General features: G+C 38.1%; 3 protein-coding genes across 3 annotated transcripts; 2 read left to right on the forward strand and 1 right to left on the reverse strand.

Moving 5' to 3' along the window:
- Nucleotides 1-1844: 1844 nt before the first annotated feature.
- On the reverse strand, nucleotides 1845-8811 carry LOC146311587 (uncharacterized). Its single transcript, XM_084741517.1, has 9 exons — nucleotides 8641-8811; nucleotides 8186-8506; nucleotides 7743-8069; nucleotides 7533-7626; nucleotides 5283-5383; nucleotides 5127-5161; nucleotides 4252-4308; nucleotides 2953-3009; nucleotides 1845-1895 (listed from the first exon to the last, which is right to left on the reverse strand). Exons 1-9 carry the CDS (start codon nucleotides 8684-8686, stop codon nucleotides 1845-1847), a joined length of 1089 nt encoding a protein of 362 aa, XP_084597643.1. The 5' UTR covers nucleotides 8687-8811.
- A 2525-nt stretch (nucleotides 8812-11336) lies between these two features.
- Nucleotides 11337-17666, forward strand: LOC146311588 (sulfotransferase 2B1-like). Its single transcript, XM_084740753.1, has 6 exons — nucleotides 11337-11522; nucleotides 15105-15316; nucleotides 15422-15548; nucleotides 15667-15761; nucleotides 16939-17116; nucleotides 17453-17666. Exons 1-6 carry the CDS (start codon nucleotides 11384-11386, stop codon nucleotides 17560-17562), a joined length of 861 nt encoding a protein of 286 aa, XP_084596879.1. The 5' UTR covers nucleotides 11337-11383; the 3' UTR covers nucleotides 17563-17666.
- Nucleotides 17667-21188: 3522 nt separating this feature from the next.
- Nucleotides 21189-25056, forward strand: LOC146311589 (polymeric immunoglobulin receptor-like). The gene is made up of 5 exons (XM_084741518.1): nucleotides 21189-21267; nucleotides 21425-21745; nucleotides 23442-23744; nucleotides 24211-24325; nucleotides 25050-25056. The coding sequence occupies exons 1-5, from the start codon at nucleotides 21222-21224 to the stop codon at nucleotides 25054-25056; spliced, it is 792 nt and encodes a 263-aa protein (XP_084597644.1). The 5' UTR covers nucleotides 21189-21221.
- The last annotated feature ends 248 nt before the right edge of the window (nucleotides 25057-25304 follow it).

Raw genomic sequence — 25304 nt, forward strand, 5'->3', positions numbered from 1 at the left:
ATTAACAAAAGTCAAAAAGAGTTACTTTCCACTGCTGAAAATGTATGATATCTGTGATTCATTGATTTGTTCCCCACTACTTTTTTTCATGTTTCATTGTGTTTTTATTCACCAGTTATGGTTGACTTCTCCGTTTCTATCAGTTTTCCAGCTGGTGCAAAGAAGTACTGCATGGTTGTTATTTGTGCTAGTTACTTGAGTGTGCTAGTTGTTAGTCTTTGATATTCATATTGTGTTTCATGAAGAGTAATGTAGAGTAATTCACAGTCATGTGATCTAATGTGCAGCAGTTTCTGTACTTAAAGGCAAAGTAAGTTTATTTTGTATAACACATTTCAACAACAAGGCAATTCAAAGTTATTTACATAAAACATAAAAAGTATTAACACAAAATATGAAAGGAACATAAAACTAATATAAAATGACATTTCAACACAATTAAAAGGCTTAAAGAAATTTAAAAAAAGATCAAAATAATATAAAACAGGAAAGTAAAAGTTATAGTGCAGTTTAAGATATTAAATAAAGACCTCAGATTCTGTTCAATGAAAAGCAGAGACAAACAGAAACTGTGGTAGGAAACATATTATTGGCATCATTGAGTAATAATTCTATAAAAACCTTTCAGCATATTGAAAATCAAGTGATCTGAGAGAAAACTAGACTTCTGCACCTCCTCTTGGCTGTTTTCAGGTTTTAGGAAATCTGGTCTGTGACAGGAGACTTTGACCAATCACAGCTCATCTCTGAGACCTCGGCGTTCCTATTGGCTGTTCTGCTGGCGCGGCTGCGCGTGCACATCGTCTGGGTGGAAAGCCTGATTCAATGAATGGAAACTCCTGCTGGAAAATATTCCAGCATTAGCAGCTATTGCCTAAACTCAAAGGAACTCAAAAAAAAAAGGAAGACTGAATCATCAGAAAGAGAATCTTGAAGAGTTTAGTTAATGAGCAACGGCCCAGAAGTTTGTCGGCTCACGCGGTTACTTTTTACTTCACCTTCAGCTGCGTTCATTTGCGTCTATCTCGGGGCTTTTGCTGTTGTGTGGAGAGGACTGGAGCAGAGCTGAGGCACACAGCCGACAGACAGCTGCTGAGAGCCGGGGAGTTTTGGGGGGAGAGAGCTAAAGACAGACTGGAGCTTCTGGCTAAAGAAACACCACATGGTGCTCTGATGTCGACTCCTTTACTGGCAGGAGGAGAGCTCACAGTTCATGTTTGGAACTTCTGGGATTAAAAAGGGGATTTATCTTCAATACTGCTTCTCAAGATGACTGTTTACTGCAACTTTAAGAGTTACGTTATTTTCTCCTCTTCACACAGGACTTCCTGCTAGAAGCATTTTTATCTGTTTGTCCACTGTTCTTCACAGAGGAAGACACACATCAGATTAAGGAAATGAGAATGCAAATCTCACTAACACTGCTGCTCTCAACGTCTGTCTCACTTTTTATTTTTATCAAGATGTTGCTTGTAGCGCTGCACTATACACAGCAACGTTTCTTTCTAATGTCGTACAGCTGGTCAGAGAGCCAGAGAGAAGGTGAAAACAACAGACAGAAGACACTGTATGAAAATAAAAACTGTAAATCATCATAATCATATTTGTATATTAACTATAAGGCAACACACCATGTGAATATTACAACTTGTGTGCAGTTATCCTGCAGTTATTCATATATACCCATATATCCTTCCATATATCCATATATTTTTTAATTTTTTTATCTGTTTGCTTTTCTATTTTTATTTTTCTGGTGTGGGATCAGTAAAGTTGATCTTTTCTTAAACTGAGACTAAAAGAAACCAGATGAAAAGACCGACAGGCAGCAGAGAGTCATACAATTATTGCAGAGCCAGTATGCTGTATGTAGTATCCTCATCTTTTGCTTCAACCTGTTGAAGAACAGAAGCAAAAATGAAAGAAAAGATTCAAAGTGTGACTTCAAACTGACTGTTACAAAAAAAAAACAGACATGCTCAAAGACTAGATACTGGTTAAGATAGTATCACTTTAACATTCATCACTATTCCAAAAATAAATGAAAATAAAAACAGATTGCAATCATTTCGAAAAGCTTTTCGACCTGTATTCAATATTACACAGTGCAAAGACAAAGAGACAAAAAGATATCTTAGTTTTATGTTTAAACTGATTTACTTTCTTGTTTTCTGTAAATATAAAATCATTTGTGTGTCTTTGTCTTTGCGTGGTACAGTCTTAACTTACATTTGTAGATGCAGCGACAAACTGTGTTACTTTTTTCTATAATTTTTCTTGAACTCATGAAGTATCCTTCATATACTTATGAGGGTTTTTAACAGTTTTTAATGCAGGACCACCTGAGGGGTCAAAGGTCACGGTCATGGTCATGTTGGTTTTCAGTCTTGCCCCTTTACGTGCAGAGATTTCTCTACATTCTCTGAATCTTTTAATGATATTATGGATTCCAGATGGTGAAATCTCTAAATTCCTACAGGTTTGTGTTGAGCAACACTCTTAAACTGTTGGACACAAAGTTTTTCTCATAGTGGTGAACCATCCATGAGCCTTTCGAGGATGCACCTTTAATACTCACTCATGTTACCAGTTAACCTGTTTACCTGTCAAATATTGGTGTTTTTTGAACATTGCACAACTTTCAGTCTTTTGTTGCCCCAAAGTTGTCCCAAAATTTTTTGAAACGTGTTGCAGGCATGAGAGAATATTTACAAAAACCGATAAAGTTTCTTAGTTTGAACATTAAATATCTTGTCTCTGTACTGTGTTCAGTTGTGTATGAGTTGAAAATTATTTACAAATCATGACATTTTGTTCTTATTTACGTTTTAGACAACATCCCAACGTTTTTGGCATTAGGGGTTGTAGAAATATTAAATACCAATAGGACAGAATAATATATTCAACTGTTAAAACCTGACTCTTGATTTATCTTGAAATGACTGTAGTTACCTTGTCAGGAGTGTTTCTCATGCGCGTCACAGTGCTGTATGTTACTTCCTGTTCAGCCTGTGATGAAGGAACAAACCACATGTCAGAGGAATCAATGAAAGACATTCATGTGGGACTTTGTCTTTGGTGTTAGCATTTTTTTTTTTTACTTTTTGAAGTGTCTGCGGCAAGTAGTGAGTGAGTGGTGGTGTATTCAGACCACAGTGGACTAGTTGCACAGCAGACATTGTGACATTGTGACATGTCACACCAACATTAATGACTTCTGCTGTGTTCCACCTGGAGGAGCTCCTTCTATTGTGCTGATTCACTGTCACTGTTACTGGGTCACAAAGTGGAACTGAGCCTTTACTGTTATGAAGTCCACCTGTGTTTTTCCTGCTCTGACAAGTCAAAATATCTGTCTTTACAACAAGATAATACATATAGAAATCTACATTTTTGGAGAAATTCTAAATTATTTACTCTTGATGTTGCCGATTTAAAGGTCAGAGTCTGCATGTCCCAGTGGAAGATCACCCCCAGTAACTTCATTTAAATAAATTAATTTAATCCCAGCAAAGTAACAGCTATCATGTTCAATTTTCCAGATTCATAACAAACTTAATGTCATGAAAACCTGTTCAGAATTAAGCGAGTTAGTCTTGTGACGCAAAAAAACTGTGTTACTTTTTTCCAAAGTCTTCCTGAACTCATGAAGTATCCTTCATATACTTATGAGGGTTTTTAACACAGTTTTTAATGCAGGACCACCTGAGGGGTCAAAGGTCACGGGCATGGTCATGTTGGTTTTCAGTCTTGCCCCTTTACGTGCAGAGATTTCTCTACATTCTCTGAATCTTTTAATGATATTATGGATTCCAGATGGTGAAATCTCTAAATTCCTACAGGTTTGTGTTGAGCAACACTCTTAAACTGTTGGACACAAAGTTTTTCTCATAGTGGTGAACCTGTCAAATATTGGTGTTTTTTGAACATTGCACAACTTTCAGTCTTTTGTTGCCCCAAAGTTGTCCCAAAATTTTTTGAAACGTGTTGCAGGCATGAGAGAATATTTACAAAAACTGATAAAGTTTCTCAGTTTGAACATTAAATATCTTGTCTCTGTACTGTGTTCAGTTGTGTATGAGTTGAAAATTATTTACAAATCATGACATTTTGTTCTTATTTACGTTTTAGACAACATCCCAACGTTTTTGGCATTAGGGGTTGTAGAAATATTAAATACCAATAGGACAGAATAATATATTCAACTGTTAAAACCTGACTCTTGATTTATCTTGAAATGACTGTAGTTACCTTGTCAGGAGTGTTTCTCATGCGCGTCACAGTGCTGTATGTTACTTCCTGTTCAGCCTGTGATGAAGGAACAAACCACATGTCAGAGGAATCAATGAAAGACATTCATGTGGGACTTTGTCTTTGGTGTTAGCATTTTTTTTTTTTTTACTTTTTGAGGTGTCTGCGGCAAGTAGTGAGTGAGTGGTGGTGTATTCAGACCACAGTGGACTAGTTGCACAGCAGACATTGTGACATTGTGACATGTCACACCAACATTAATGACTTCTGCTGTGTTCCACCTGGAGGAGCTCCTTCTATTGTGCTGATTCACTGTCACTGTTACTGGGTCACAAAGTGGAACTGAGCCTTTACTGTTATGAAGTCCACCTGTGTTTTTCCTGCTCTGACAAGTCAAAATATCTGTCTTTACAACAAGATAATACGTATAGAAATCTACATTTTTGGAGAAATTCTAAATTATTTACTCTTGATGTTGCCGATTTAAAGGTCAGAGTCTGCATGTCCCAGTGGAAGATCACCCCCAGTAACTTCATTCAAATAAATTAATTTAATCCCAGCAAAGTAACAGCTATCATGTTCAATTTTCCAGATTCATAAAAAACTTAATGTCATGAAAATCTGTTCAGAATTAAGCGAGTTAGTCTTGTGACGCTCAACGCTCCAATATGGCGACAGTACAGACATGAAGCTGAGATGGTGTCAAAGGTAACAAAACAAAGATTTAATGTATATATGTGTGTGTCTCTCCTGATGATTGCCCAATACTGCAGTAAAAACGCAAATGAGCATGATAGCTCTGCCTCCATCCTGAGGTTCATTACAGCCTTCTTCATAAAGAAAAGAAAATGATCATAATAATCAGCATATCTTACCGCTGCTGCAGCTGATGATCGTGCTGTGGTCTGTTCTAAAAATGACACAGTAAAAACTCTGTTACTGACTCTCATTGTACAATGACAGTGCTGCATATTTCAACTGAAAATACTGAAGGACTGGATTTACAGTATGGAAGCTCAGAACAGACTTACTGTGTCTTCTCAACATAAACCAGGTGAACGAGGTCACCATCATGATGAAGATCAACAAACTCAAACTCAAGATGAGACTCAGTGGGTAACTGGAACCACCGCTGCAAAAGTCACAGTGCAGATGAGAAAACCAAGATCAAGTCCCACAGAAAGTCTTAAAGGGATAGGTCAGATTATTTGAAGTGGTAACGAGGTACTTATCATAATCAGCGTAGTCAGTGAGTCAACAGCAAAATCTATTTTAGCCACCTAAAAAAATTAATATCAACTTAAGTGTATGCTATATTTAAAATATTTTCACTGCTTTATTTTGCCATCAGACAACCTTTTCTGACAGGAAACTGCTGTTATATTAACCAAATATCACTCTCTCCAAAACCACCAGACTCCACTGACAAAAACAGTAAATTTAATGCTGCATCCATTGGTTAGTTAGTTTGTGTTATTGTGTGGCTTTGGTGTTTTAAAGGGTCAGTTCAGATTCACAAAAGTCAAACAATAACACAAACAAACCAATGAATTGAAACAGAAGTAGTCAAGCAACTCTTGTGTCCTGCCAGACAAAATTTCTGTTTTTGCCAAGGAGACTACAAGGTTTGGAACATTTTCATGTATTTAACAGTGTGTTCTTGTTGGAAAAGTGAGGAGACAGTGAGGTAAAACAGTGAAAATATTCTTAATATAGCTTACAGTTAAACTGATATTGATTTTATGAGGTGGTTGAAACATGTTTTGCTGCTGACCCTGTCCTCAGCAGAACATTACTTAGCTTCCTAAACCAGGACTCCTGCTGCTTCTCCAAACTGGAGGTGTGTTCAAGGACCTCATACAACCTCACTTCAAAACATCCCAACTATCCCTTTGAGTATTCATCCTCCTGGTCATATATACTACAGCTGTACACAATCTGATATCTTAGCGGGTACCATAGTCACCTGATCAATGGAGCAAGATGAGCAAATGTATCTTAATTATTTAGTGAGGAGTTTTTACTTATTTATTTTTTTATTTTTTTATTTTTAAAGTAAACTTCATCATATAGACCCAACATTCAGGTGATTATATTTAAGCAGCCCATATCAATGATAATTTTATTATTTTCAACAAGTGACAAAAACATGTAATGTTGTTATGTTTCACAGGGTCGAGGACCCAAATGCAGACGACACAAGGGAACCAACTCAAAAAGGTTTAATGAAGAGAAAGAAGAAACAAAGGCTTACTCAGATGCAGGGAGGGAAAAATCCAAAGTCCAAGAAACAGAAAACTCAAAAAACAGTCCAGGGGAAAAATAACATGGAAGAAACACGGGAGGGAGACACAAGGCTGACTGACATGAGGAACTAGAATGAACTGACACTGACAGAGAGAAACAGAGGGACTAAATAGACAAAACTAATGACAGACAGGTGGACAAACGGGTGAAACTAGTGATAATTAAAAAGAGCAGGAAAATAGACAAAGACAGGACGTAAAAACAAGACACACGAGGGAAGACCAGATAATGTTACGTCTTTAACAACATTTTTGTCCTGTTACATTTTTTACATTGTTTTTGTTTTGTTGTGTCTTTCATGTTATTTTCCTCTCTGCATCTTTAATGCCATTTTCATCTTTTTGTGTTTTTTACATCACTTGTATTGTTGGAACTTTTCTGTCATTTTCAACTTGTTGCATCTTTTACATCATGTTCATTTTTTACGTTGTTTTCTTTTTGTTATGTCTTATACATTGTTTACGTCTTGTTACATTTTATTAGGATCAAATTGTTTACAGGATCACAAACTTCTTCATAGATTTAGACTTTGAATTTTGCTCTTGAAGTAGAATTGATGCATTTAATGTTGATACAGACTCCAGATGTTGTGTATCAAAGAGTTTGTCTTTTGTTGTGCATCAGCCCTGTTGATTTTATTATTTGTGATGTGGTGGAGGTAAACACACTGCAGGTAGATGTTTCTTGACTTAAGATGTTGGCTGGTGTAGAAATGCAGGAAAATTGTTTTAAATTACTTTTCTTTTTCCTGGTGAGGACCCCCCACAGAATATATATCTTTACAAGTATACTCTCCTGTTTTAAAACATAACCATGCACCTATGGGTTCCAGTTAGGCTAAACTTATTTACTGTATAAGTCAAATGATGTCAGTGAAAAACATGTATATAAATTCTCTCACAAAGAGGTTTATTTGCCCATAAATCTGTCATCATACTCTAAATACTGTATTTGTGAATGTAAAGTTTACTGACCTGTGGTTCTCACTCTGAACTGTGGTGAGTTCTTCATTTACAAAGACAGAAGTGTGAGTCACAGGTTCAGGAGTGGATGATAAAGTGGTGAAACGTCTTGTTGTTGTAAGAGCAGCTGTGAAACAACACAATGATTATCAGAATCATATCACAATAATAAACACTAATATCTCCTCTACATTAAGTGCAAATCTAATGTTTGTTATTTATACTTACTAGTAGTTTGGTACTCAGTAGTACTGGGTGTCTCTTTAACAGTTAGATGCACCGGCATCTGTAGGTCTCCTTTGACACATAAATACCAGCCGCTGCTCTCTGTCCTCAGTCCACTCATAGTCACAGTGAAAACACTGTCGACATTTGCATTGATGGTCACTGTTGTTCCATCTATTGATCCAGATGGCGGCTTCACACAGGACCCTCCCAGCCTGCACCACTGAAAACCTCCAGAGGAAGTTGAATGGCGACAATTGATGGTTACATCACCTCCATTAAATCCTGTGATCTTCTGATGATCCACAGAGAGTTTGGGCCGACCTTCAAGGAGAAGAAATAGCATTTACTAAAACATTCTGGGCAGCAATTTATTGGTAGAATTGGTATAACTGATAAAGGATTTGACATGTGCTTACAGGTACTTTAAGTGTTCTCACCTCTGGTGACTGACAGCTGAAAATACTTCCCGTCATCTGACCCGTCATTTATCTCCACAGCACACCAGTAATGAGTGTCATCCTCAGACAGATTATTAAAAGTCACAGTGAAGATTCTTTGTTGTTTGTCATCAGATATTGAAAACTTTCCTGAACTGCTTGGTTGATTTGTTTTAATTGCATACGAGCAGGAAAACCACGTATATCCTTCACACAAGTATTTGACATGGTCTGTGTACTTTAACTCATAGAGACATGGGACAGAGACGGAGCCTCCAGCCTTCACTGACACTTTACTGACTGTAGTTATGCTGTGAATTCCTGCAACAAGAAACATTAAAACATTTTTACTCTAAAATATTAGATATTATAGTATTATTATTATTATTCAACCAACTGACATTTAAATTACTAATTAATTATAATTGATTGATAAAATGAACTGTGTGACTGACCTGTGAGTCCAGTGAAGATGAGAAGAACACTGAGATGAAGAGTCATGTTGATGAGCAGAATCAGACACAACAAGGACAAACTCACTGTGACAGTGATGTTTCTACTTCCCTAATTCAGCTACATAAGAACTTGCACTGGTTAACACCTCCTTCCTTTGTAAGTTAGTTGCTTCACACATTTTGGAGGATGAGTATATAAGATTCTTCAACTTTGCTGTTATGTGACAAGGGCCACATTGTACGTTCTTTATGTAATTGTTTTATTTCTTTAAACCTAGATATAACACATGTACTGCAGTGCCTGTAGTGGGCACAGGTTCTTGATTTGACCATCCTGTCCCAGTTAAACCAAAAAACACAACATGAACAATTTAAAAACACTATTTATTGGATTGATTGTATTGTATAAATATATTAGATGTATTGATTGTGATATATTATAATTATATTCAAATCAACAGGGAGTGTGGCAATAGTTTGTTGACTATCAACAGGAGGGGAAAACTCTTCACTTCAGTGTCTGCAGTTGACCCTTCGCTAAGCCCCGCCTTCCTTAGTTACTGTTGCTACGTCTGTCAAGCTTTCCATTCTTGCACTGCAAATACAGTAATTGTAGAGTAACTGTTGAAACAGGAGGTTTTTGATTCCACAGAGAAATGAACTGAAGCAGCTTCTCATTTTGAGCTGACAACTGTGGGTTTTGTCGGCTAATATGACGACTCTCACTCGCAGATTTCGTAAGTGTAGCTGGGTAATGTAGACTAAAGCTAACCGGCGTTTTACATAGTTTCCACCTGGTAATCTCACTTTAACAAAAATGACTGATATCATGCTGTGGAGGGCAACTAGCACTTCCACTTAATTATGGCACTTTTAAAATCTTTTTAAAAACAGTTTCAGTACTGAGAGAGCTTATTATTTCACCACGGCAGTTTGTATTTATTGGCGCAGGACATCTCCTTATCTAGATTTTAATTCCTTTTAATGCATTTTCATTTGTTTCTTTCTTTTTTTTTACATTTCGCCTTAATCTGTTACAGTATTATGAAACAGCAAAAAAGAAAGAAAGAAAGAAAGAAAAAGAAAAAAGAATACCATTTTATGTGGCCTCTTCCAACCATAACTTTCTTCTCACTCACTCCCTCATCTGCTCCATACCACACATTGATACATCTGTTGTCTGTCTCTCAGGTGGAAGCTCAGCGCTGCCCCTGCTTCTGTTGTTTGACTGGATACGCAGCATTTTCCTTTTGCATTTGTTTTCGTATATGCAGCGTGTTTCTGCAACTTGTGTAACTTGTTTTTGTATATGCAGCGTGTTTGCCTTTGTCAGCAACCATAGTCTTCGGATTAATTAGCTGGAACGCTGAACTGGTTTACGCCCGCCGGGCCTTGTTGGACAGCGGCTGGCTGCGGTCTACAGGTGCACTCTGTGCATTTATTTCAGTTTTTATTTCAGTTTTTATTTCAGCCCAAAGTGCTTCACATTGCAAAATTAAAACAACACAAAATACTAAAAATTTTACAGGAATAACGTTACAACAATAAAACAATAAAATGTTTAAAAAACAATTTACGGGGGCTGAAGGGAAAAGCGAGGTGAGCAGAATAAAGCTTGTGACTAAACACTAAAAGAAGTTGAAGTTTCCAGTCATACTCCATGTCCCATGTTTAAACAAAAAAATCCCTAATAACAGGACAAAAACTGTTTATACTGCAATATTTTTACTAATATTTTATGTATTATTACATAAATTTAATGGGACTTTTGTACTGCTCATTAGAAGTGTAATATGTTTGTTTTGTATAACAAGAGGTGTCCCTGCACTTTATCATTAAGGGCAAATTTATTATAAATATTATAATAAATATTTCTGTGTCTGCAGTCCTGCAGTCACACACCTGTTAAAGTGATGAACTGCTTGTGGTGGTTTTTAAAGATGGCAAAAGAAGGTTTTATAGTAACATTTTTTTGTGTCCTTCAACCTCTCTAGCCCCAGTGCTATGCGGAACAAAACTTATTGTATAGCCCGGAGTATGGTATCCACTACATGTCCCACAATGCATCCCGATTTTGTTAACTGCACACCGAAGGTGTCCAATAATAATCGAATGCAGAGGCGGTTATGTAATAGTAGATACATTTATGTGGTCTTATACAAACATAATGCTGATGTGGTCCTGAATGAAATTCAGTTTGCCCCCCCTGCCCCAAACAAACAGAGGGTGGGGGTGGTTTCTGTTGGCGGCTGCAGGGGCAGAAAGTTGATGGGGATGAAACTGAGAGGAAGAGAAATAGGAATGTGGGGAGATACATAATGGGAAAAAACTGTTTCTTTTTTTATTTATTAGGCAACTATGGCCGTTTTACACAGGACAATAGATAGAATTGTTTTTAATGTCCTCTGTTTGTTTTTTTTTTTTGTTTTTACTAGTGGTGGTTCATTAGTGGAATATAATTATTGAATAATGTGGTAATTTTGTGGTAAATCTTGGGATGGTTACTGGGACATACGAGGAGTGTACATGGCCTTCATGTGAGGAGGGCCCACAAAGATAGAATGAATGAATCCCAGTCTAAGAGGATCTTTTAATTCTATAGCGCAAACATGTTGAATTTGTTCAACTCTTCCCTCATACTGGTTCTTCCAGTAGAGTGACGAAATCATCAGCATATAAATGCAAGACCCAACAGTCTACTCCCGTTCCTGGGTGATGCTACTTTCCTTATTTCCTGAGAACTATGACTGAAGCAGAGTTGTACACAGTGTACAAAGGGATCTATGTCCCTACATACTTTCACAGTCCACAGAGCCTGAAATATTTTGAGAAGTTTACTTTTCGGACAGATGATATCATCATTGTGACTTACCCCAAGTCAGGTAAGCAACGTTGTTGTTTTTCAAACTGTGGTCTGGGGATCAATAAGGGGTCCTTGAGTGGATTGTAGGGGGTCCTCAGCAAAATGGGAAAAAGAATATTTTAACTTTTATCATATTTTCTGGAAGTTGAACACCAAGGGAAAAAACAGGGTTATCCATTTGGATCCTGCACTTCATACTGATCCTAGTTTGATTAAAGCCTGACTGTGAAAACTGTACTATCTTCAAATCTAAAAGTAAAATTTTTTAAAATTACTCAGAGGGGATTATTTAAGACAAAATCCTCTCAAATTGGGGTCTGTGGTCTAATGTCTAATCTGAAATTCTAAAAACTACTGTCCTGATTTTCATTAAAATGTGCTAGGGGTTGATAGGCACTTTCATTTACGGTGTGAGACAGGGCTTTTGGCTTTGGTGGAATAAATGCCATACACCTAAAAGTCCAACAGATGTTAGTAAAGTTCAGTCAGGTGTAGCAATATAACTCCATGGGCGCTGTCTTACACCCGGTGCAAAGCTGTTGCGCCACTTGTGCAGGTGGTTTTGCTATCTTACAGCGGCACAAGTGCCAATTTCGCCACATTTGCGGCCGTGAGCAGGTAGCCCTGCGCGTTTGCTATCTTGTGCTTGGCCCATTGGAGTGAAAACCACTTGCACCCCTGGCACAAGATGGCAAAGGTGGATTTGGACGCTGTTGGGGAGAGGAGGAGCTAAATGCGATCATTGGCAATAATTCATAATTATTAATATTAATTATGGATTATTAAAATATTTGATTAATTAATTAATAATGAATTAATTATTACATAAGCATAATAATCGAATTAGCTTACAACGGGGCACCACCGGGAAAACCCGGACCAATGATCAGGCGTGAATTCAGTCTCAAAGTGTTCACTTAGGAAGCTGATTCTAGGGCGATATCAGCAACTATAAGACGAACAGGAAGGAGCGGAGCTCAGGCACTGACTTTGTCAACCAGCTTCATCACAATACACACAAAAAACCAGGGCAACTTCTCTTTGCAGTATAACAGGGTTTATTCACACTGATGACATTAATTTACAACCAACATCAACATCTATAAACCCTATCAACTATAACACATCGCAAAATCAGCAAGCATCAAGAAGGGTGTGTGTGTGTGTGTGAGAGAGGGTGTTGAAGAAAGTGGTTGAGTCAGCGAGAATGTGTGTGTGTGGGTATGTGAGAGAGAGGGGTGCGTGAGCCCGAGCGGGGGGGGGGGCGGCACGTAATGGCAGCTCGCCAAGAAAGCACGTGACTCACAACAAAAGGAGGGGAGCCGGTAGCGAGGGAAGTTCAAATTACTCGGCTCCAAGCGAGAGGGAAGCACTCAGAAGTGTGGTCACGCAGACGGTCATGAGATGCAATAACCCGTCTGTGTTACGCAGAGACGTGCTCGGCTCAGCTGGTGAGTGGCGTGAATCTGGACATTGAACCAACACAGCCGAAGTACTGATCAATCCCGTGTGTGGGACGACGCAATAGCGGTCCAATGAGATCGGACCACTACGTATCACAAGCAGACACAAACGAGCAGAAGAATAACAGGCAGCAGCAATATTTTTACAATATTGATGCAGCCAAAAACGGATGCGGCGGTCCGTATCAATAAGCCCTTTACAAACCTTAAAAAGAAAACACACACTAACTAATATCTGCCCAGAGCTAAAGCCTCTCACTTTTGCAGAAGGTTGAGTGATGTGTCAGTCGTTCCTCGTGCGGCCTTTGCGGCAGAGGTAATGTGGTTAGCGGCTCACAGCAGCTAACGGGTCCTTGGCGAGGGAGCAAGTCTCTGGCGAGGCGAGTTAATTCCGGCTCGTAGCGGGGAATCACTCGTGGAAAGAAGAGGACCCTTGTCCTTCTTCTTGAAGCAGGCAGTCCTTGTTATCTACCAAGCTTCGCATCTGCAGGCATCCGGGCGAGAGGGTCAATCCATGGTCTCGTACCGGGCTACTCTGTGTTCCTCGGCGCTCAGAGTGAGGGAGAGGAGAGGAGATCAGCTCGACCAGCGAGGGAAATCCATAGGCCTAAAATGCGTCTAGTTGTGCACAGTAGTAACTCTTTCTAAAGCGTTCGCCACGCGGGACGAGTTGCTAAACTTTAGGAACAGTTACTGGTTACTTCCATCGGCTATGAGAGTCACAGCTGGAAGCGTTTCCCCGGATTTCACCCAAAGGGAGCTGTGGATTTCACAGGACCCCTGCTGGTCAGCTGGGGCTCTGTGTTGGGGGTTGAATCAGCTGATTCACACAGAGAAAGACGGATGACTTTGTTCTTTTGGGCGCCAACATGTGGTCTCAGGCTTTGATTGTTACATGTAGGCCCAAAAGTTTATGGAAAAAGTGCAGGCCTTTGTTAAAACTCCTTGTACGCACAACAACGCACCTTGAATAAATTAAATCCATTGCGCCTCGTGCTGTCCACTTGATCAGCCCCAAATCACGATCCACAGTCACAAGTATCAGAAATGGATAAGAGCGCTGTAAAAGTGACCAGTCAGTATGTGTGTCTGTGACAAACACTGAACAATGTTACTGAGAAAATGACGTGTGCTAATTGTACCTATGGATTTAACTGGATCATAAAAAAGTCTCAGTGATTAAGTTTTTACTGTGGAAAAATCTGTCCCTATAGCACAAAACAACTGGAATGAATCAAAGTAGAAAAATAAAGAGGCCTAATTATTTAAAAAAGTGACAGATGTCTGAAATATTTTACCTGTAGCTTCAATAAGGTAGTTTCATATTTTTTTCTTATGAGAGCTACCTAGATAAATCACTTACTAAAGTTACTTAAAATGAGATTGCTGAGATCTACTGATTATTTCCCCTTGATTTTACTAATGACAGTTGTGATTATTCTGTTAAATAATAGTTAATCGCAACAGTAAAAATATTTAATTCTCTATTAAGAATTATTTTACTTTTATTTTATTTTTTTTATTTTAATGTTACCACAGATGTATGCTATTATATGTTAATGTATTATAATTTCACTAAGAAGACCACACCCACATGAAAGTATTTTATTTGGAACAGCAAAGGGAATCAGGAAGGATGGGATGTATGGGGGTCCATATGACTGTGTACCAGACCGGGTGCTAAAAGACAGCAGCAAGTTACTGAAGACAGAGTTTGCCCTATGTCCAATAATGCTGCTAGACAGAGTGTCCATGTTTCAGGTCGTACTGGTGTTTGACACAGAGGCAGCAGAGCGGACGTGACCCCAGCCTTTTACAGCAAAGAAAACTGCTTGTTTTTCGTGATAATTTTATGTACTTAGCAAATTTTTTTTAATCATGCAAACTTGGCTAGGTGGTTAATAACACGTCTCTGTGGTGTGACAAAGTCAGAACACACATTCATTGTTGCTTTACAAGATCTTTAAGGGCAAACGTTTGACCTTTATGCTTCACAAGAACAACAACAATACTGACCGTGAAGTTTGGCCCTCTAGTTCTTGTTGAAAGCCCTAAGGATGCTGCAAAGATAAGCCAATAAATGTGTGCGTTAAAGTCTTACTACAGATTTCGAAACCTTCCTGCCTTCCTGCTCTCAGGTACGACATGGATGCAAGAGATCGTCCCTCTGATCATGAGTGGTGGAGACCCAGCCCCCGTTGAGACTCTTACTAGCATGGAGCGTTGTCCCTGGCTGGAGGAGCATCAGTCCCTCAAACTGAACCTTGAAGAGAGGCCGTCCCCACGAGTTTTAAGTACACATTTACACTACAACATGATGCCTCCATCTTTCTTCGAAGTTAAGCCAAAGGTAAATCTCCTGTACAATTCCCATCGTGGATCTTTATAATCATTCATTTTTATTGGTGTCATACAAATACCTGAGTTAATACTGGGTGTGACAACATCATTTCAGGTTATAAAAGTCATGAGAAACCCCAAAGATGTGTTTACATCTTCCTTTCATTATCATGGGATGGCATCCCACCTGATCAACCCAGGCCCACAGAGCGAGTTCCTCCACAAGTTCCTTGAGGGAAAAGGTGCTTTTCATGCTTATTTCTAAAATATAACAACCTGAACTGCATTTCATTGATAGATGGAGTAGTAAGAATCGACAAGTCCACTCATGATAACAGAGCGTCTGTGATTTTCTTCCAGCTGTGTATGGCTCGTGGTTTGATCATGTGAAGAGCTGGCTGAATGCTGAAGATAAAGAGCACATAATGTACATCTCCTACGAAGAGATGATAACGGTGAGATTTTCAGCAATATTCATCAAAACTGTCTCAAGCTAACAGTCTACAGCCATACTGTTAAAGCTATAATATGTAATATGTCCACATTTAATGTCTAAAAATACTAGACGTTTGTTGTTTTGTACTTATATTATTTTATTTTATTATATTTTATTATTATTTACGGTAACAGTGTGTTTCCTGCTAGCTGTTGCTAGCTAGTTGCTACAAAGTCTGGGGAAACATGGGATATGTAAGTGAGAGTTGGACAGGAATTTGGTGTGTATTACTAAACATAATGTGAATAAAACTTTATGCTGATTCAAGGTCGGGTTTATTTTGTTAGTCCACAAAACACAGTGTCACAGGAAAACAGTGTTGCAGAATCTGGGCAATGGAAGTGAATGGTGACCAGTTTTTAAATGTTAAAAAAAACAACTGGAAAAAAAACATAAAATGCCTCCATACGGCTCATCTATCATAATGTAAGTCTCCTAAAGTCCTGACATGCCGTTTGCACACTGTCACACCACACACACCCAGTTCAGACAGTGTACATGCACGTGAATGTGACTCCAAGCTACAGATCTACAGTGAAGATTCAGGCCAAAAACAGGGTGTAAATATTTTTTTTTTGTCATTTTAGTATGTTGGGGGAATGACTCAGCATCCAGATCCCCAACACAGAGAAAGAGTTGACTGACAGTCTGTTAGAGAGGCTCAGGCAGGAATGTCCAGGTAGCCACATAGTAGTTAAATTAATATTTTGTCAAACTGGCACCTGCTTTGACACAAGTGGGAGGTGTGGCCCTTGCGTGCCTCACGGAGCCCTACACAACTTGCAGAGTGTGCGTACAGGGCCAACTGACTCTGGATCTGATGATTATACTAGATAAAACATCTGGGGATCTAACATTTTATATATTTTTTCCTCTGGGGCCATGAATGACTGTACAAAATTTCATGACAATCCCTTTTTGAGATATTTCAGTCTGTATCTAAGTGGTGATCCAACAGACAAAACCATCCTCAGAGTCTTTCCACTAGCATGACTAAAATGTAGAAGTCTAATCCCATTGCTAAAGTCTTCTCTTCGAAACATTTCCTAAACAGTTCTGTCGTCACAAGACATCACATTCATACTGTGAGAATCATTGCAGGAATATGAGATGATACATATTCTTCTGTGGTGCAGGACCTGAAGGACTCTGTGGCCAGAATCTCTCAGTTCTTGGAGAAATCTCTGGATGCTGAGGTGATAGAGAAGATCGCAGACCGATGTTTGTTCAAGAACATGAAGAAGAACAACATGTCGAACTACTCCACAATGCCTGAAGTCATGAACCAGACAAAGTCAGAATTTCTCAGGAAAGGTGAGTTTTAATTTGATACTATATGTTACGCACCAGGCTTTTGATGGTGTACACAACTCAAACAAACTAAGCACTGTCACCAAGGAGACCATATTTATGTCCCATGTAAAACCAAAACTTTAATAAAAGTTTTAAGATGCATAATGTCACATTCATCACATGACTCATATCTTGACATGTGACATGATTTTTGTTAAAAAGGCTTTCTAGCACACTATTTTTTATAACTTAAAATGATTAGAGATAACTACATGTAAAACTACTGTGCACATATTTTATACAATATGTAAATCTTCTGTAAAACTTCATTAGGATTTCTCCTGTTGTATGTTTCAGGAATTGCTGGAGACTGGAAGAACCAACTAACAGATGCAGAGGCAGAGTACTTTGATGCAGTTTACAAAGACAAAATGAAAGATGTCAAATCTAAATTTGTATGGGATTAAAATGAACTTGAAGTCTGTGTAAAGACGGTTTTCTTCTAAACAAACTGCAAGTGCTTTATAGCAATTAAAACTATGTACAAAATAAAGAAGGTACAACAGTCTAAGGGTGTTTTCTGTTACTGGTGTTGCTGAAGTTTTTTGGAGCTACCAGCCGCAGCATCTGCATGCACAACGGTTAAAATGGAATATTTATTTTACAGTCCCATTTATAATCTTTCTCATGATTTAAAAGGCAGTACATTAATGAACTTTTAACTCGTTACTGTTTAAAAAATGATTTCTCAGATGTGCTGGGTTAGGCATCCAGTTATTATCACATATAAAGTAGCTCAACAGGCCATTATTTAGCAAGCTATAAATACGTATAAACATGCATAGACCACATAAAATAACAGGATGTTTTGGCCAACGAGAGCTGCACAGTGCTGCCATTGGCACAAAGGTCAAACAGGCGCTGCAGCAGGTTGTCAAGGATGCTGTTGTCAAGCATAGTGACACTGCTGCTGTAGGCAAGAGGTGCCAGCTTCTTGAAACAGTGTCATTTTTCATTGTCTTTTTGTGTATCAGAGTTGAGTGGGTGTTCAAGGTGGTGCAGGTTGTCCATATGCCATGTACCTGGATCCCTCAACGCTGAAAACATAGACACGGCTTCTCTGTTGTCATGGAAACAGTCAGTGATGAGTCAATCGAGTTGTCACTTAGGGAGGTTTGTTGCAGTACATAAGATTTTAACAGCCGCCTACTACTACAAATAATTATAATAATGATATACTTTATCTAAAAAGCAGCTTTCAGACAAAAGTTAAAATGCGCTTTACATCAAGAGTGCAATGAAACAAATAAAAACAGACAATTAAAATAATATACCAAAATAAAATACCCAACAACAATAATATAAGATAAAACAGATTAGACATGTTGGAAATAAAAGAGAATGAATAAAAAGGGTTTTTGAAAAGTTGGGTTTTGAGACTTTTTTTTTTATAACGTCTCGTTCAACCCTTACATGTCCAGTGGTGGAATGTAACTAAGTACATTTATTCAAGTAATGTACTGAAATACAGATTTGAGGTTCTTGTACTTTACTTTTTAAAATATATTTTATATATCTTATGCAGGTTTGTACTTCTGCTTCATTGCATTTCATTGCTCCATGACATTTGGCAGATTTTGTCACTAGTTACTTCATTGATTTTTTTTTTTTTTCAGACTATTCCTTTACAAACTGTGTATCCACAAATATGGTGATTTTGAATTTGAATTGATCCTTTATGTGCCTGGGAATTTAAACAAACATATCATGATCTTATACAATGCATTGCTGTAGATTAAAACACTGTAAAAATAAAGCAAAAGTCATGCAGGATTTTAGTGAAATAAACTAATCTTTTTCTCATTAATTTAACATAAATATACAAGTTTTAGTTATTCAAAATAATTATACTTAAAAAAAAATGTAGTATTTATTTCACAACACTTACTAATTTCTAAACACGAGCTCTAATGTGAAGTCTTTTGATGAGCTGAATGAATGCAATGTACAGAGTTCAATCAATCAATATATAATTAAGTTTCTAAAGAAACATGATCAGCATATCGGCAGACTTCCCAGCATGCATTGTGTGAGAGTTAAAACCTTTTTATAGTTTGAAGAAAACATATATGATGAAAACTTGACATGTGTTTCTAATACACTTTGAGATAAAATGTTTTTTTCACACAATGAAAAAAAACTGAAAACCATGATGCAGGATAGTATTAAATTCAGTCCTTACAAACTTAAATAAATAATAATGTCAATTCAGGAGCTGCTGCAGCTGTAAGCTTTGTGTGCACAGAAGCACTGACTGTTCAAACTGAGAGAACGCAAATAAATCAAATGTAGTTGTGATGTTAGTCAGTGTCACTGAACAGTTGTTGGTTCAACTTAATATCTTGAGCTTACTGAACATGCATTCTTAAGTACAGCTGAATTAAAGGGGAAATCCGTAATGAAGCTCAGCATAAGTTCAACCAGGAAGACCTTCTATTATTCTAACTTTCCTTTACTCCGTCTCTCTCCTCTATTCCCTCTAATCAGCTGTTTGTGGGTGTTCACCTTCGTCTTTACTATCCAATCAGATTTTGCCACGGTCGCGATAGCCAGTCAATTCGCTGCTGCCAAACTTTAAATCGCCTCTGTCTTTGCTCCATCAGTTGTCATTCAGTCAGTCGGGCGACCCTCCTCCACCCCTCTCTCCTCCAGTCACTGGACCCAGGTAGCAGAAGATGTTCACCTCGATCCTCCCTGACGCCCTCTCCTCCAGCCTTCAGGTCCAGGCAGCAGGAGTCCAGAGCCACTTCACCTCACCAGTCTCTGCTTTGCACCTCATCATCACCACCACCACCAGTGTCTAGACCCCGGGGGGGTTCTCTTCACTACAGCTTCATCAACCCCGTTTTTATATGTGCTTATTGTTTCACCTCAATGGGGTCTAACCGCCAAAGACTTTTCATGTTTCATATCTCATGCACATGTCAATAAACCATTTTCTTTTACTCTTAGTCTCTACCTGATTGAAATATATTTACTAGGGGTATAACGATTCACTCATGCATCCGATGCATCAGACTTTAATGTGTAAGATACGAGTGCACCAGTTCAGACAGCCTGTATCGGTAAAAAGCTATGTTTCATTTTTGGCAACAGGGAGCTGCAACTGCAAGTTTCCCATGTTTTCTCTCTCGTTCTGCTTCTGCCTGCCTGCAGCCACGATTACACAAAACAAGCGCTCCCTCCTCCCTCTCCTGTGTCTCCTCTTCATTTACCAGCACCACCAAACTTTCATAGTGCGCAAGTGTAGAATAAGTTTTGGGTTTTATAAGAAAGATGAGAAACACTGCTGCAAATCATTTATACTATATGTGTCTGACAGCAGTCAATTTACAATGTTGTGAGCATGCATGTGGACCTCCTGCAGCCTGCCTGTCTCTGCCATGTCTGACTACATATTGCTCCTTTAATATCAAGATGATTTGTCTGGAAAAGTTCATTTGTTTTGAATCACCTCAACATGGTTTTTCAAATTCAGCCAACTTAATTTTTAAGGCACCCTGTAGACAAACTTTTTAAGTTAAAACAAATAGTTTATTCTTACAGCGTACCCAGCAGTATATAACACAGTTAAAATAAGCTTACCTTAAATATCTGCAGCAGTAATATACAATGTATACAATAATGCAGTGATAATATAACATCAGATATAATAGCACACTGAGAGGGAGCATCTTAATGACTACTTTTAAATTATATACTTTAAGAATATTTTCCTACATATTTTCACTTAAGTAAGGTTTTGAATGCAGGATTTCAGAGTATTTTTACATGAGTAAATGAAATGTGAATACTTCTTCCACTGTACAGCCTTCACTACCATTTATCAAACACTGTGCCTATGGTGACTAATAAAAAAGTACACTGTGGAGTTGTAACATCAAGCCAATGTGAAATCATGTTGTATCCTCTAGGTGCTTGCTTCATCACCTGATCAGTGTGAAGCAACAAACTGACAGAAAAAGGAGGTGTTCACTACTGCAATTGTTCATTTGGTAAAATCAGGAAGTAGAAAATCATTGTCACCGTGAGTTTGCCCGTGTTGTGTCTTACGCTGCTCATCAACATGACTCTTCATCTCAGTGTTCTTCTCATCTTCACTGGACTCACAGGTCAGTCATTATTTGTGTATATCTGTGTTTCCTTACGTGTGCTGGTTATGTCAAAACAATATGTGACTATTACAGTTAATTAAACATCAGTAGGTTGAGTAATGACCTCATATCATCTAATATTAACAGTAAAATGTTTTAATGCTTCTTGTTGCAGGAATTCACAGCATAACTACAGTCAGTAAAGTGTCAGTGAAGGCTGGAGGCTCCGTCTCTGTCCCATGTCTCTATGAGTCAAAGTACACACATCATGTCAAATACTTGTGTAAAGGATCTAATTTTGTGTTCTGCTCCTACCAAGTTAAAACTAATCAACTAAGCAGGTCAAGAAAGTTTTCAATCTCTGATGACAAACAACAAAGAATCTTCACTGTGACTTTTAATAATCTGTCTGAGGATGACACTCATTACTGGTGTGCTGTGGAGATAAATGACGGGTCAGATGATGGGAAGTATTTTCAGCTGTCAGTCACCAGAGGTAAGAACACTTACTTAGTATCTTACAATGCATTATGTAATAATACTGCATTAGCAAAGCAAGCAAGTACTGTTTATATATGTATATATATACATATATTGCACCTTTCACAGACAAGTCACAAAGTCCTTCATAGTCAGAAAAATAAAATCAAATAGAGTTTGACTAAATTAAACAAAAATAAAGCACCAGATAAAATTTAGAGGCAGAGCAGATAGAAGCACAAGATTAGAACATAAAATACCTTCTGTTTCCCACATTCCTGTCTGAATGGATCTCAAGCTTTTTTCAGTCAGACAGGAATAATAATCATATACTGTTGGTCATAAGTGAGCACCAAGATTTTAAAATTAATTTTAGGTGTAATAATTGACCATCTGTTGGATTGTGTTGGGAGTATTTTGGCCTGTAGAAGGTCTGAGGGAGATTGGTGAAAAGAGAATTGCAATAGTTTAAACGTGACAAGATGAAGGCATGCATTAGCATCTCCATTTTATTTCTTGACACAGACTAATTTTGAGTATGTTCTTTATATGACAGAAGGATGATTGAGTCAGCATCCTAATATATCATAACTGGTCAAAAATTACACCAAGATTACCTGACTAAAATGGCAAAATAAGGATAGGGTACCAAGGTTCTGCAAAAAATTATTTGCCATCCAGTTCCTAATAACTTTGCAACAGTTGTTTGGCACTGAAAGTTAGGTTTAAATAAAAAATGTGGTTGTATGTCACCACAAGTTAAATTAAAGTTAGCCCCAAAACAGATCCCTGTGGGACACCACAGAAGTAAAGAAGCAGAGCAGAAGTGTCTAGCAAGAATTCACCAACAGAAGCTGACAGTTTTATCTGAAAGATAGGAGCAGTGTATCCACGTTTCCATCATTCTGTCATAAACAGCTACATCCTGCAATACACAGCTTGAACACAACATGTTAACAATTTTTTGTAAACTCATTTTTTAATACATTTGCAAAAAATTTAAATTGTTATTACAAAGTGTAGGGTTATTACAACTTTTTGGCTTAAAATATAAAATATACGTTGATATAAAATTATGTTATAACATTATAATAATGTTAATTTTTTGTATCATAGCATGAATTTATAATTTAATTTATTTTACAAGACACCAGTAGTTCAGTAGATTAGTTTCATTCATTAGCCAAAACTACTTTAAGTGTCACTGTATTCCAAAAGAAACTGTGATCGAGGGTTCACAGAGACACAGAAACTTGTGTTATACAACACAAACAAACGTGCATACGTGCACACGGCTGTATTAATTTAAAATCATGCAGCAGTGCCTTGAATTTGTGCTTGACAGGAAGCCAGTGTAGTGACTCAAGCATCGGGTGATGTGGTTTCACCTTTGTGTCTCTGTTTGCAGTCTACCAACTGCATTTTGAAGAAGCTGAAGCTTTTTGATGTTCTGTCAAAAGGCCACTACAGCAGTCAACCCTGTTAGAAAGTTTAATTTAGCTTAATTGTTAAAAATGTTGTATATGTATATAGAAGAAGACATTAGTTTGATTGCAAAAAATAATGAAATGGACATTTATTACATTTTGTTGAGTTATTATGTAATGCAGTGTTATTACATTACATTATTAAATTACATTTCAAATCCTTTACCAATCATACCTGTTGGCTGCCCACAATGTTTTATTAAATTCTATTTGTTCTGCTTTAAGATTTGCCCCAACTCTCTGTGGATCATCAGGAGATCACAGGATTTAATGGAGGTGATGTAACCATCAACTGTCGCCATTCAACTTCCTCTGGAGGTTTTCAGTGGTGCAGGCTGGGAGGTTCCTGTGTGCAGTGGTCGCCTGGATCAATAGATGGAACAACAGTGACCATCATTGCAAATGTCCTTCATGTCTCCACTGTGACTATGAGTGGACTGAGGACAGAGAGCAGCGGCTGGTATTTATGTGTCCAAGGAGACCTACAGATGCCGGTGCATCTAACTGTTAAAGAGAGACCCAGTACTAGTAAGTAATAAACTTTTAAACTGGTTCATGAAGCTAAAAACTCTTGTAAATGTCATGAAAAGTAAAGTATGGGCCTTTTCCACTGGCACTTTTGGTCGGACCGAGCTAATACCATACTGCACCGAACTGCATTTCCATGATCACTTTCAGTGTGCTGAGCTGCACTGTACCATGCCTGAGATGGACCTACTCTGGAGTAGAGCCAAAGTGAGCCCAACCCACCACCAAGCAGGCTGCAGTGACGTCTCACTGGCCACGGCCAACCTGGGACATCCCTCCTTTGTCCCCCTTGAACTAGCAAGTGTCCAGAGTAGGTCCATCTCAGGTGCATCGTGCAGTCGTACTCCCCAACACAGCTAACCACCAGTGAGAGCGTATATATAGCAGCCATTTGCATTTAATATAGAGCTGATGTTAATGTTCATTACTGTTATGTTTCTGGTAATCATTGTGTTGTTTCCCACAGCCACACTAACCACAACAACAAGATTAACAACCTCATCACCCACTCCTGATCCTGTGACTCACACTTTTGTCTTTGCACATGAAGAAGTGAACACAGTTCAGAGTGAGAACCACAGGTCAGTAACTTTTACATTCACATTCAGCGGTACAATAGCTAGATGGCAAATAAATCAGTCCTTGTGAGACAATATACACATTATTTGACTTATGTGACCAACAAAAATTATTACCCCCCCCATGAAAATTTCTCAAGTGCTGTTAAACAGAGCAAGGAATATTGAACACAGCTTTTCCAAACATCCTAGTTTTATTTTGGATGCTTACATTATTTTACTTTGCACACAGAAACAAAAGTTATTTCACAAAAACGAAAAACTGCCAGGGTCAAAATTATTAGCCCCACTGATGCTAATAATCAGTCTGGTATCCTTTTTGCTGGGTTTCGCTTCTACGCTTCTCCTGTCTTTCTCCAAACATAAGCAACGTCTCTGTGGCCAAAGACCTCTGCTTTCGTCTCATCTGGCCAAAGGACACACTTCCAGTATGCATCATCTTTCTCCAGGTTGTCCTTAGCAAACTTCAGTCTGGCTCCTCTTCTGTTGAAGTGGAGTTTTTCTTGGCCTGCAACCTCGCAGTCCAATCCTGTCTTCTTTGAGACTACAATTCCCAACTTGGCTAAGTCATTCACTAGTGTCTTGGCAGTTGTTCTGGGGTTTCTAGACACATCTCTCACTAGTTTTCTTTCCAGAGTCTTTGAATTTTTTCTCTTCCTACCTCTGTCAGACTTGTTTTGTACTGTGTGGTTCTCTTTGAATTTCTTGATGATACTTCTCACTCCAGTTCTTGACACTTGGAAACACTGTGATAACTTTTTTATATCCTTCTCCTGCTTTGTGAGCATCAACAATTCTTTTTCTCAAGTCTAAAATGATTTTTTTTTTGTTTTTGGCATGATGCTTTCTCAAGTGACAGCTCAAACCCTTACTGAAGTTTTTATACTGTGTGTAAGTAGGAAGATAACCCTCAGTTTTAACTTGATTTTATAAGCTTTGAGCATTACAAAGTTGAAGCACATCATTGCATAACAGTGGTTTG

Source organism: Lutjanus erythropterus, chromosome 17 (genome assembly GCF_056507025.1).
Source record: "Lutjanus erythropterus isolate fLutEry1 chromosome 17, fLutEry1.hap2, whole genome shotgun sequence".
In the NCBI taxonomy this organism is placed as follows: Eukaryota; Metazoa; Chordata; class Actinopteri; order Lutjaniformes; family Lutjanidae; genus Lutjanus; species Lutjanus erythropterus.

Coding starts and splice junctions, on each gene's coding strand:
- LOC146311587 (XM_084741517.1), bottom strand. CDS start 8,686: ATGACTCTTCATCTCAGTGTTCTTCTCATCTTCACTGGACTCACAG. Junction 8,070..8,185: donor TCAGCTGTCAGTCACCAGAG/GTGAGAACACTT, acceptor TTCTCCTTGAAG/GTCGGCCCAAACTCTCTGTG. Junction 3,010..4,251: donor TGAGAAACACTCCTGACAAG/GTAACTACAGTC, acceptor CCTTCATCACAG/GCTGAACAGGAAGTAACATA.
- LOC146311588 (XM_084740753.1), top strand. CDS start 11,384: ATGACTGAAGCAGAGTTGTACACAGTGTACAAAGGGATCTATGTCCCT. Junction 15,317..15,421: donor TCTTCGAAGTTAAGCCAAAG/GTAAATCTCCTG, acceptor ACATCATTTCAG/GTTATAAAAGTCATGAGAAA. Junction 17,117..17,452: donor GTCAGAATTTCTCAGGAAAG/GTGAGTTTTAAT, acceptor TGTATGTTTCAG/GAATTGCTGGAGACTGGAAG.
- LOC146311589 (XM_084741518.1), top strand. CDS start 21,222: ATGACTCTTCATCTCAGTGTTCTTCTCATCTTCACTGGACTCACAG. Junction 21,268..21,424: donor CATCTTCACTGGACTCACAG/GTCAGTCATTAT, acceptor TTCTTGTTGCAG/GAATTCACAGCATAACTACA. Junction 23,745..24,210: donor TAAAGAGAGACCCAGTACTA/GTAAGTAATAAA, acceptor TGTTTCCCACAG/CCACACTAACCACAACAACA.